The sequence below is a fragment of the Cryptomeria japonica genome, chromosome 6, assembly GCF_030272615.1.
Source record: "Cryptomeria japonica chromosome 6, Sugi_1.0, whole genome shotgun sequence".
NCBI classification, from domain to species: domain Eukaryota; kingdom Viridiplantae; phylum Streptophyta; class Pinopsida; order Cupressales; family Cupressaceae; genus Cryptomeria; species Cryptomeria japonica.
Window position 1 is genome coordinate 247,599,919 of NC_081410.1, and position 13,701 is coordinate 247,613,619.

A 13,701-nucleotide genomic window follows, 5' to 3' on the forward strand; every position below is an offset into this window, starting at 1 on the left:
AGGCGGACTGGTGCAACATCATCAAAGCTAAGTATTTGGACTGGGAGCGTTTCTTTTATAATCTCAACACTTCTGACTTTCCCCAAGGTTCCAAATTATGGAACAACATCCTAAAGAACAGAGTGATGGTCAAAGAAGGTCTGAAGTGGCAGCTTGGAGATGGCAAAAAGGTGAGATTCTGGGAGGACTTTCGGATGGAGGATAGACCGTTAATCAACACTCGCTTCCATCAAATCAGGAACCATTTCAAGGCTATCCTGGGGGATTATGCTGCAGATTATTTGATCCCAGTAAGTGGTTGGAAGGACTTAGTCCCCATCTGCAGCAATCAACCGAACCTAGTCCCCCTGGCTTAGGAGTTGCAACTCTTATTGCTGAAAACTAGAATTCCCATGACCACGAACGAAGACAGCTTCATCTGGAAAGAGACTCAATCGGGCCAGTTCTCGATCAAATCTACATACTCTCAGGTCCTAAAACATCCTGTGGATGCGGAAGGTTGGAAGAAAGTCTGGAACCCTCAGTTAATTCCCAAAATTAATTTCTTTTGGTGGTCCCTCATGCATGGCAAAACCCTCATGCTTGATAACTTGAAAAAGAGGGGATTCCATCTCCCCAATAGATGCAGCTTATGTAAAAAGGATGAGGAATCTATTGAGCACCTTTTTATTCTTTGTCCCTTTACGACTCACATTTGGTCTATCACGCTTCAGAAATGTGGTCTGTGTTGGGTCTTCCACAAGAATATAAAAAACTTTGTGTTTGATTGGACCCCCCCTTCCCATCATCCCCTCATCATTCAACTTTGGAAACAAATTCCTCCACACATCTGCTGGGCTTTGTGGAATGAGAGAAACAACAGAATTTTCAGAGGCACTGAGACCCCTCCGGACTCTGTTGCCCTCACCTGCTTTAAGTTGATATTAGAGAATCTAGAAGCTACAAAATGGAAAATCCCCCCTATCCTCCTGATGAGACGGATAAGAAGATCACTGGCGGCTGGAAGCTCCCCCTGGCTTCGACCGTTTCAACAACAGCACCAAGAAAAAGAGATAGATGACTAGGTGGTCTTCCCCCAGAATTCACTGGTTTAAATTGAATTTTGATGGCTCTGCTCAATGCAACAGTTAGGCTAGGGAACATGGTTGCAGCCTATGTTGGCAACCTCAGTGAAAGTTCGGTCACCCAAGCTGAGGGAATAGCCCTCCTCTGGGGGCTGAAAATGGCTAACGACATAGGAATAAAGCATCTGGAAATTGAAGGAGACTCTCAAGTTATTATCGACTCTATCAAAGGGAAGGCTTCAGCTGGGTGGAGAGTGGAACCCATTCTGAGGGACATCAGGCACTTGCTGGTCAAAATGGAGGACTTCACCATAGACCACATCTTCAGAGAAGGAAATAGAGTGGTGGATTCCATGGCAGCTGAAGGAAGGCTGCAGATGGGCTTACGATGTTGGAGGAACCCCAATATGCTGCCAATCACAGTTAAGGAAATCCTGGATAAGGAAAAAGCCTTGTGCCAGGAAAGGACTAACCCTCCTGCCCAATGATGAAGGAAAATATGTTAATTTTTTCAAATTGGCGCGAAGATCCCGCCAATTTCTACCACAGACGGACATGTAGCAGAGGTATGCGGAGTCATCACTGCCACAGGGGATGAATTTATAAAGAAAGGACTGACATCAGGAATGATTACCATTCATTTATGACTCGGATGGTGCCAACTGGCGATGGCAAAGGCGGCGCTGAGTAGCTGTCAACTCACATTGGCCCGAGCAACGAGCTGTCAACTCACATTGGCCTGAGTAAAGGCTCGCACGCTCCAAGTAGATCTCCAGCCAGCGATATCTATGAGACCTTAAAGGATAATAATCACTATGACTATTACAACTGTTTAACCCAAGTCTGGCACATTTTCCCTAACCATTTCCTCTTGAGTTTGCTTCAGCTCTGCATTCTAGCTTTCTATTATTTTTAAACTGTGAAGCTAGAGGATTCTAAAATGGGGGGGGATAGGCTCAGGTTGGAACCCAACAAAGTTGAGGAGTTCAAAGCCAAACCAGCGGCCTGGTTCGTGTGCACCGAAGGAGGCATTTACAAATTTATGGAGAACATGGAGGCAACGACGAGAGACTCTCTAAACAATTCGTGTCCTCTTGGGAGGACAGAAGGGTGACTGTGGGGGGAATCTCCTTTGAAATAAACGAAGAGGTCATAGCCCAGGCTACTGGCCTCTCAATGGAGGGCAGAAAATGGAAAAAATAGAGCCGCATTGCGGACTCTACCAGCCTTAACCAATTTTTCTGCCACGGCGAAAACCCTGTCAAGAGGGTCGGAGGTTTTAATAGAGAGGAACTCCTGCACCCTTGGGATGAAGTCTACTACATAGTGATGAAGTATTTTACGCTCGAAGGCAGGTATGGCATTTTCTACTACTACCACCTCCCCTTCCTAAACCATTTGAGGAACAAAGACCTCATTTCCATTCCGTTCTTTTTATTGCACTCGATAGATGCTAACGTTAAAGATATAGTTGAAGCCAAAAAGAAAGGAAAAGACTTTCCTATCCTGCACTAGGGCAATATGCTCTGCCTGTTCAACTTCCACCTCGCCCTTTGCCCACCCCGTTCCATTTCTGTGCAAAATGTCGACCCCTCGACCCAACCTCTGGCCATTAATGATTTAAGCCCCTGTTGCACAGAACTTGGCTCCTCTAGCAAGAAAACCAAGAATCACTCCCTGGAGGAGGTTAGAACCCCTAAAAAAGTTAAAATCCAAGAATTTGATTCGAACCCGGACTTTACCAAAGACGCCAACACGCCCCGCCGCTCTACTAGATTAGCCTCTAAACCCTCTGATAAATCCCTAAGAGACCCCTCCTCCTCGCATGACAAGGGCAACTCCATTCCGACTGATAAAACCCCCCATGCCCAGCACAAACATTCCCCCCTTTCTATGAGCTCAACCCATGTTTCTGAAAGCTCGACCGCCTCTATGAGCCCGGAACTTGCCAATTTCCCTTCCCCGACCTTCAGGATTGAGTAAAATGCTAGTTGTTGAAGAGGCCAGTAGTGTGAAGGAAGAAGATCCCAACCTGGCAGAGCTCGGGAAAAAGATAGAAGCCCTCTTTGACACCCTGCAGGTGATTACCAGCAGACTGGAGGTGACGGAGTCCAAGATGCATGATGTGTCTAAATTCGCTCTGAATGTCATGAGATGCTCGGCCACTACTCTGTGCCTTTTGCAGGATAGCGCGGACAAAGGTAAAGGCAAGGAGGACGAGGACTTTAAAGGCCTGTTCAAGTTCCTCACTAAGGAATGGGCTAAGAAGCTGCTCCCTAAGAAGAGTCGTGGGAAAAAGAATTAAATTTCTGCATGTGGAGAAGTTTTTTGTCTATGTGGTGTAGTAGGCTGGATAGGTCTAGTTTCGGCTTATGTTTATATTTTAATGCTTATAGCCCTGCGTGGCACTGGAAGTATACTCTGACTGGTAGTATTTTATTGCTAATAAACTCTCATATGATGGTTTTTGTTTTTGATAGAGGTAAAAGGCTGCTTTTGTGCTGATTGTTTGCGGACAATGGTCCTTCCATTGTTCTCTTAATTGTACCCATGGGTCAGCCCCCTCATTTTTGGCTGCTTTTATTATCAAAAACAAATTTATCTTGATTATTGTGGAGGATGAACAAATTTATCTTGATGATTATGGAGGATGTTATGAAATGTTAATGTAAAAACTATCATATGATCTAATTTAGAAACAACTCTTCCAAATTATGGATTGTGGAAATTTGATGAGATATTTAATAGCAAATATGCAATTAGGTGGATGTTGAACACATAAATATTCCAGACTCAATCTTTGATGTTCTTTCATGTCAAAGTATGTGTTGTTAGAATTCTCACACCAAGTATGATTCTTGAATCCTTACCCTATTCAAGACAATGATGAAATAATTGATTTTGGGTAGGCATAAATCACTAGGTATAGTCTTGTCATTTAGGATTGCCTTTTAGTCAACGCATAGTTTAGTATTCAAGGTTTCTTAGGTTGTTTGCTCTGTTATTAAAAACTTATTTTGGTTATTCATTGAACATCTCATGATGCACTAGTTTTGGAATTTAGAGTAATATAAATATTGGTGGATGCGTTTGGCAACAAGAAACATTTCTTATAGAAACAAAATGTAACAACAAATATATCAAGCCAAATCGTCAATGTATTAATAGTTTCTTACTCAATATATTATTTCTATTTTGAATTAATGAAGTTCAAAGCTCAAATTTAGAGAAACACCTAGAAAGACCATATAGTTGTTATTACTCTCAATAGCCAAGGGATCACACCTAGCCACAAGAGGAATCAACCTAGCCCTAACAAAGGTAAAACTGCCAAATTTTTCACTTTGAGCACTCAACAAAAGAAAGAGATGTCCATAACAAATAAACATATATACAAGAGCGTACCACAAAAATTCAAAAAAATATTCTTGTTAAACCAAAAGAGGTGAAATATATAGAGATTTATAAGCAACAACTATACTTCAATATATAATAATACTTGTGGGCAATATTTTAAAAGTACTAACCAATCTAAGGAATATAATAAAATAAGATTTCTTAAAGGCAAGTACATAGTTTCTCCCTTACATTATTTCGAATGAGTGATAAGCATCATGGAGATTTCAATTAAAAAAATAGTTATTGAAGAATTGTTTAGCAAGATTTGTTTGAAACTACAAAGAAGGTCTTTGAATGGACTCAAAGAATGTTGCTCAGAGAGTTAGAGAATCAAATCCTTTAGCCTTTGAATGCTTTATGAATGTTTACTGATTTTAAATTTGAGTCTTATGTGTGCAAGGACAACAAGTCATGGTGGTACTAGCTCATTGGAGTGTTATCCATACATCTAAAGTGTGAATTCATCATCAAATGGTATAATGGGAATGTGGAAAGGATTGGTAAGGATTACGTAAGGTATTAGACATCTTTGAAATACATCCAAAGTTGCAAAGGTCAAAAATATATTTGCGAATGCAAGATTGATGAATTCATTAGTTATATAGGCAATGAAAGCGTGTTCGTCCTAGTGAATATGTAATTGCCACCAACAAATTCATGATTGGCCCTAACAAACATGTCATAAAGTGAAGAATGATATATTGGCAAAGTGGCACACTTGAACACATCTTTATGAAAGTACTGAGTTAACATTTGGAATGCCAAACATCTCAATTATAGGTTTAATGGTTAGTATTCCAACTTCTCATCTTAGGGAAGTTATGTGGAAGTGATATTTGCATTCTTTGCATTTGGAAGATGGCTAGAAACTTGTTGGTGCCATGTAGAGCCATTATAGAGAGACTAATCAAGTGTATGTTGCTAGTCTATTTGGGAAATGTAATTATTTATCTTTTGAGCTTGAAATTGAGTCAAGAGAGTGGTTAAGATCAATAGGATAACAAGAGTGGTGAGAGATGAAGATGGATATTCAATATTTTGGAGGTTGGAAGAGGATGTGGTCGAATTAGTCATTGTTGGGTAGTTTCAAACTTCATAGGTTGGAAAGCATGATGCTTTCCTTGAATACAAAAATGGATAAGTTCAAGATGAATCAAGAAGAACGTGAATCAAAGAAAGTGAGTATAGAGAAAGGAAAAACAATGCAATCAAATAAGTTATTCAAAGTGGAAGCCAAAATAGATATACTACTATATGAAGGAGAAATGAGTGTAGAAAAACTAGATCAATGGGTATCCCGTGTTGAATTGATGTATACGCATTCTGTAGATATTATCCTATCATCAATTCCTTTAGAGAGGAAGATTTATTCTTACTTTATACCTATCAGTGGTGCCCCTTCACCAAGGGTCACCACTCTTCCAAGTTGGTCTCCAATAATTATATTATTAATAACAATAATAGTTATTATATTATTATATAATATAATAATTATACAATATATTTATAGTATAATTATATTATCACATAATAATATAATTATATTATCTCATAATAATTATATAATATAATTATATAATAATTATATAATATAATTATATAATAATTATATAATATAATTATATAATAATTATATAATATAATTATATAATAATTATATAATATAATTATAAAATAATTATTAATAATTATATTATATTATCTCTCAATAATAATATTATCACAATATAATATAATTATATTATCACAATATTATCACAACCTTTATGTTGTCTATGTCGGCCTAAAGGAATCTGACCACAACATCAACACTTCATCTTAGTCGATTAGGACGATTAGGCCACTTACATATTTGTCTTCCTTAGGCTGGAAGTGATAACCGATGTTGCCAATCTTCAACACTCCCTCTCAGCTAGGGAGGATACTTCCAGCTACACAAGACATATCACATCATCAAGATGACCAACACAATGACTATACTCATGAGCAAGCAGGAAGCTTATCACCTCATTGTGATATCACATCGCCTCATCGTGATGTTTGATCACAATGACTACATATATATGTGGAAAGGAATACATCACCTCATGTGATATCAACCATTATGGTTTATCGATAGATATCACTTCATGTGATATCAACCATTATGACATATTCATAGACATCACCTCACGTGATATCCACCATTATGGTTTATCCATAGATATCACCTCACATGATATCAACCATTATGACATATCCATAGACATCACCTCACGTGATATCCACCATTATGGTTTATCCATAGATATCACCTCACGTGATATCAACCATTATGGCATATCCATAGACATCACCTCATGTGACACCCATCATTATGGTTTATCCATAGATATCATCTCATGTAATATCAACCATTATTGTGAGATCGTCACCTCACAATGATGGTGAGATGTACAAGTGTTCATCATTGTGAGATCGTCACCTCACAATGATATTCACCATGGCTCATCCAGAGGGTAAACACATAAGTACAAGAAGATCATCACGGACTCTCTCACAATAATGTCCACTGTAATGTCCCCTACATTATTAAATAATTTAATAATTGTGTGTATGGCCCCGAAAGTTAAATTTATTATATCTCGGGCCCTTTTTACTTTTGGTGGTAATATTTTGGCCGTGTTGGCTCTTTTTGTAATCCTTCGGGAAGTTTCCTCGAAGCCATATAAATGATCGAGTTAGTCATTGTTGTAGGGATGCAAATTTGGTGTTTTCTTTGTGTGTGAATTCTAGTTGGAGTTCAGTCGTCTGCCATTTCGGAGGTGGAAGGTCCTCCCTACTTGGCATCCGCAGTTTCAGTGGGAGTAACTCCTCACCCTACTCTGCTCTACTCTCAGTCCAGATTTTGTAATCTGAAGTGTTATCATTATTGAATCTGAATTTCTACTTTCCTGGTGTGTTCATTCCTGTGCCAAATTGTGTTAAACTAATTATACTGTCCAACATATTGCATATAATGGAACCATCTTTCTGAGGCCGTGATTATTAGTCCATACACAGGCCGATTGATCGTACAGAAGGCAAGGAGCGTATAGAGTGAAGGATCGTACAGTTTTGGTCGTACAGGGGAGGGAGTGTTGGTCGTACGAGAGGTTGTGTTGGTCATACGGTGGAGGGAGTGTTGGTCGTACAGTGGAGGGAGTGTTGGTCATACGAGAGGTTGTGTTGGTTGTATGGTGGAGGGGGGTGTTGGACATATGGGAGGTTGTGTTGACCATACGGTGGAAGTTTAGTTATCATACGGTACGGTACATTACAGTGGTATCAAAGTTGGTGATCTTGCTAGCCTATCGAGTAGTGGATGCAGGTGTACACCAGAAGGAGGTATCGTTCTGCCGACCGAATGGGGGAACCACAAGATCTTGCCAAAGAAGTCATGGCACTATTAAGGGAGATAACCCAAATCCAAACTCATCTCAACGACACCATGGTCAGAGGGAAACAAAGAAAAAATCTCATGGAAGATACATTGCATCAATTGGCATTGGGATAAACAAATGGAGATCATAATGGACAGAGCGATAATTCAATCACTGGAAGGTCAAACCCACAACATTCAAATTTATGACTGCTAATGCCAACTTTTCCCTGGAGAACTGAAGCACCGCATGGGGAGAAATATCCCACTTTCCAGGAGTTGCAAGCATAGTTGAATCAACATTAGAGGGATGAAAACCTCGAGGGAGACATATCCTTCAAGGATTATGTCAAGCTATGGATGAAATAATCGGGCGGTAGAAGTCGTGGCTACTATAGATACTATAATGAAGATATCAAACAGAAGGTTGGTAGGATTAATTTGTCACCCTTTGATGGGATCGGAGCAACCTCGACACGAGATTGGGTACAAAAAGAAGATACCTATTTCCAACGTAACCTGATGCCTGAAGATGAAGCTATCAAATTTGTTGCACTTCACCTGGAAGGAGTCGCTCATGAATGGTGGCATCATGGAATGGTCACCCTCGGCCACGATCAGATAACTTCATATGTCGAGTTCATGGAGAGGCTCATAGACCGTTTTGACGGAAGAGATCCAGATATCAACTCCAAAGAGCTGGCTCAACTGAAGAAATCTGGACTGATGGATAGTTACATTATAGAATTCCAGAGACTGTCTATGTTGGTGACAGATATCTCAGAGAGGAGATTGGTGGTCTTATTCATGGATGGGTTGATGGAACCACTGAAGGGTTGGGTGAAAGGGTTCAACCCCAACACACTCACAGAAGCTATTAAGAAGGCGTGTGACATGGCGACATCTTCTTCCTCCAAAAACTATCCACATGCCAAACCACCCTTCGACCCGAAGGAGAAGGATATCAAAACCTTTCCAAAGAAGTCATCATTGGATGAGGCCACAAAATAGGAGCTCAGAAGGAAAAAGCTTTGTTTTACCTGCAAGGAGTCGTGGGAGCCAGGGCACTGATGCTTGGGCAAAGGAAAGATTCATTATATTGAGGTCATGCCCGATGACGAGGAGGAACCTGAAGAAAGTGAGCCACCAAAGGAAGCGTCTATAGAAGAAACAAGATAGGTGGAGATAATTTCCACACTGGTACGCAAGGGAGGAGTCATTGCCACACTAGCTGGTACCCCAAGGTGTAGTGTGTTTAGGGTGAGTGGTACGCTTCAAGGGCAACGAGTCCTAGTCATGCTCGATAGTGGGGCCTTTCTCAAATTCATAAACGCATCACTCATCAGCCGAAGGGGTTTGTGTACAAAAGAGCATGAAGGGTTCAATGTCAAGGTGGCGGGAGGAAATCTCCTATCATGCACTCACTTGGTTCTGCAACTGAGCATCACCATGGGAAATTACACGGTGACAGACAATTTCTTTGTAGTAGATCTGGATGACATGGATGCCATATTGGTTATTCAATGGATGGAGACCCTAGACCAGTACTCGTAGAGATTCAAAAAGATGGAGTTCTCATTCGAGGTGGATGACAGGAAGGTGGTTCTCAGAGGAATGTCGAATGGCAGCCCGAGGGAGATTTTGGCCAAATGAATGGAATCCCTTTTCAGACATGATGAAGTTGTTTGGGAAGCACACTGTTTGATCTCGACAGAACCTTTGAGAGAGCAACAATCTCACTACCAGGATGAGGAGCTTTAGTCAGTGTTGGATAATCATAGCATGGTATTCGTTGACATTCCACTTGGCATACCACCACACCATGGCTTTGAGCACACCATCGAGTTGGAGGAAGGAGCCAAACCCATCATTACCACACCCTGTGTGTGAAAAGTGGATAAAGTTTGCAAGCTGTAAGACACAACACTTCAATTAAGTCATTGCATGCATGGTTAGACAGATATAATCATGAATATAAAAACCATAAAAAATGACCTATTGCCTTCTAAAGATGTGAGTATAGACTTTCTCTCAGATTTGCCTAAGCAATACCAGTGACTAGACTACACCTAGACAAAGGATTTAATTATATGAGCACGAGATTAAGCTAAATGTATGCAATATTAAGCTAGATGAATGAATAATAAGCTAGATGAATGAATAATAAGCTAAATGAATGAAAGCAATAAGCTAGATGAATTCAAGAAATCATAATTAAACCAAATATACCAAAAGCTAAACTAGGATGCAACAATATCAAAGCACAATATCTTCAATGACTCCAGAGCAAAAATTGCACAATAACAATAAATCTCTAGGGTGTTTTGAATGAGAGATGAAGGCTGAATTTATAGAGACTCAAAAGAGAGACCAATGGTCAAGATCGATTAGCAATGAGCGGTTGAGATTCCTCAATAAAAAACATAATTTAGGATTAATTGAAATAATTGAGAGATCGGATTCAGTTAATCTTGAGATAGATTCCAATTATATCTTGATTAAATGCATTCAAATTATAAGTCTGAGTTTGCATTGGAGATAAATTTAGTTGATTCCATGCACTCGAGATAAAATTAGGTGATTCCATGCACTTTTCTTTAATTTGCTTAAGATTTTTTATTTAGAAAAAGGCTTTTCAATATTACTGAACTTCTTTCCTCAAGAAAAGCTTTCAAGTTTTATTTTTAGAGAAAATGATTAATTCAATTTAATTGTTTTTTTCTGATTTCTCAAGTTATTTCAATTTTAGAAAAAGAAATATCTTAAGTTTGATTTCTTCTCTCAATTTAATTATTTTCTTTTGTTTTAAATTTAACTCTTTCTTTTGCAAATTAATTCATGTTTTTGTGATAAATCTCTTTTTGTAAATTAATTCATTTTTTATGATTAAATGGCAAAATTAAATATTAATTAAATATGTTAGGATATTTAATTAAATAAATAGGATAATTGATCAAAATGATTTACTTTGAATGATTTAATTAATTAAATAGATATTTAATTAATATAGAGTGATTAACTTGCCATGTAACATTAATGATTAAAGAATTAATTAATTAGGTGCTCAAGGTTGATTTAATTGTCTTTGGTTAGGACCTTGGTGATGTTCTCGAGATTAGGGGTCCATGGTTTAGGTGACCATTTTTAGGGTATTACACACCCTACCGCCATCCTAAGAAGTTTAAGGATGAAATAGAGAAGACGATCTAGGAACTCCTCGACAAAGGATGGATTAGGCCCAACTCTAGTCCCTTCGCGTCGTCAGCAGTGCTAGTAAAGAAGAAGGATGGATCCCTCTGGATGTGCATGGATTACCATGTATTAAACAAAAAGACTATCAAGAATAGATACCCCATCCCCCGGATCGATGAGCTTCTCGACGAACTACATGGAGCAATCTATTGCTCCAAAATTGATCTTCACTCCAGCTACCACCAGATCTGCATGAGGGAGCAAGATGCGGAGAAGACAACCTTTTGTTGCCATTATGGACACTATGAGTTCTTGGTCATGCCGTTTGGATTAACCAATGCTCCATCCACTTTCCATTCGTGCATGAATCACATCTTCAACAAGCAACTGTGCAAGTTCCTGTTGGTGTTCTTTGATGACATATTCATCTACAACAAAACGTGGGACGAACATCTGAGGCATTTGGATGAAGTTCTGGGAATCATGGAGTCACAATCATTATTTTCCAAGAGGTCCAAATGCGAATTTGGAATGACAAAGATATTGTACTTGGGACACATCATCAGTGCTCGTGGGGTTCAAGTACATCAAGAGAAAATTCAGGCCATTCTGGACTGGCCGCCTCCCAAGACTCTCTCGGAGCTGCGTGGATTTCTTGGATTGTGCAGTTATTATAGAAGGTTCGTGAAGGGATTTTCACAGATTGGTGCACCACTAACAAATCTGACAAAGAGAGGATCCTTCCACTGGGATGTGCAGGCCCAACACACTTTCGACAAGTTGAAAGAAGTTATGAGTACATTTTCAGTTCTGGCACTACCAGACTTCACTCATTCTTTCATCTTGGAGTGCGATGCCTCGGGTGAAGGCATTGGAGTGGTGTTGATGCAAGACCCTCACCCCATCGCGTTCAAGAGTCGAAAGTTGTCTGGAGTAGAGCGGTTGTACTCCATCTACGACAAGGAGATGCTCGCCATCATGCATGCACTGACAAAGTTTTGACAGTACCTCGTTGGGACAAAGTTTGTCGTGCAGACAGACCACAACAACCTGCAATATTTCTTGGAGCAGAGGGATCTTAACGAACGACAACAAAAGTGGGTGAGCAAAATCCAGACATTTGATTCTGACATTGAGTATGTGAAGGGAAAGAATAATGTGGTGGTTGATGCTCTGTCAAGAAGGCCTTCCATATGTTCTCTATCCCAAATTTCGGTAGACTGGAAGGAACATCTGTTGGTTGAATATTCCAAGAATACATTCACATGTGAGTTGATGGATGGTCAAGTGCAGGATGACAGATACAAGGTGGTTGATGACATCATTTACTACAAGGATATAATTTATTTGGTGTCAGAGTCCAAGATGAAGGAAAAAATTCTAAAAGAAATGCATGACTCACCCTTAGCTAGACACCCAAGATACCTGAAAACCTACAGACAAATCTGGGAAAGGTTCTCTTGGAAGGGCCTTAAGAATGATGTTTTGCAGTACGTGTGAGAATGTTCCACCTACTAGCAAAACAAATCTGAGCACACCTTACCTGTTGGAGTGCTTCATTCATTGCCAATCCCTAACCAGAAGTGGGATAGCATCTCAATGGATTTCATTACTGGGCTTCCCAAGGTGCAAGGAAAGGATTGCATCTTTGTCATGGTAGATCGTTTGACCAAGTATGCCCATTTCTTTGTCATCTCTGCTGGATACCAGGCATCTCAAGTGGCCAAGTTGTTCTTCTGGGAGGTATTCCGCTTGCATGGTCTTCCGCGGAACATAATGAGTGACAAGGATAGCCGCTTCCTGAGCACCTTTTGGATGGAGTTATTTTGGTTGGCAGGAACTGATTTGTCGCCAAGCATGAGCTACCATCCACAGACGGATGGACAGATGAAGATCGTGAACAAATGGTTGGAGGGTTATCTCAGGGACTATATCTCAGCACAATAGAAGGCATGGGTTTGTTGGTTACATTTGGGTGATAATGTCCCTACATTTGGGTTTGTTGGTTACATTTGGGTCACCCATTGTAAGGCATTAGGTGATAATCATGCACCAAGGGCCAAGGACTGGTTACAAGAGAGTTTGGACATCCATATATCTCTCAAGGATAACCAACAAAGGGCTTAGAACCAAAAAAATATGTATGCAGACCAACACCAGATTGAGCAGAGTTTTGAGGTTGGCAATCTGGTATAACTACGACTTCAACCGTATAGACTCCCTGAGGATATGTGGTAAGGAGAAGTTGAAGCCGCATTTATATGGATCCTATAGAGTGGTTCAGAGGGTGGGCGGAGTTGCCTACGAGTTGGAACTTCCTGAGGGGAGTCAGATTCATAATGTTTTTCATGTGTCATGCCTCAAAAAGGTCATCGGGCAGTGTGTCACAGTGTCAAAGGACTTGCCACCCATTGACGAAGAAGGAAAACTAATTCTGGAACCAATTGAGATCATCGATGTCAGAGAGAAGAAGCTGAGGTCGCACACGGTCAAGGAATTCCTCATGTGGTAGAAGGATCTATCAATCAAGGATGCCACACAGGAAGGCGAGCTGATTCTGGAGCATCCAAGTCTACAATTTCTTGAGGGAAAGCAATTCTTCTGCAAGGAGGACTGTAATGTCCCCGACATTATTAAATAATTTAA

At 40.0% G+C, this 13,701-nt stretch overlaps 2 protein-coding genes across 2 annotated transcripts; both read left to right on the forward strand.

The window, feature by feature from the left end:
- The first annotated feature begins 1,141 nt into the window (after nucleotides 1-1,141).
- LOC131079748 (uncharacterized) lies at nucleotides 1,142-1,552 on the forward strand. Its single transcript, XM_058017780.1, has one exon. It carries the CDS (start codon nucleotides 1,142-1,144, stop codon nucleotides 1,550-1,552), a length of 411 nt encoding a protein of 136 aa, XP_057873763.1.
- A 9,986-nt stretch (nucleotides 1,553-11,538) lies between these two features.
- On the forward strand, nucleotides 11,539-12,057 carry LOC131079749 (uncharacterized mitochondrial protein AtMg00860-like). The gene has a single exon (XM_058017781.1). It carries the CDS (start codon nucleotides 11,539-11,541, stop codon nucleotides 12,055-12,057), a length of 519 nt encoding a protein of 172 aa, XP_057873764.1.
- Nucleotides 12,058-13,701: the final 1,644 nt, after the last annotated feature.

What these genes read in the sequence shown, in the direction of transcription:
- LOC131079748 (XM_058017780.1), top strand. Translation starts at nt 1,142, where the DNA reads ATGGTTGCAGCCTATGTTGGCAACCTCAGTGAAAGTTCGGTCACCCAA.
- LOC131079749 (XM_058017781.1), top strand. Translation starts at nt 11,539, where the DNA reads ATGGAGTCACAATCATTATTTTCCAAGAGGTCCAAATGCGAATTTGGA.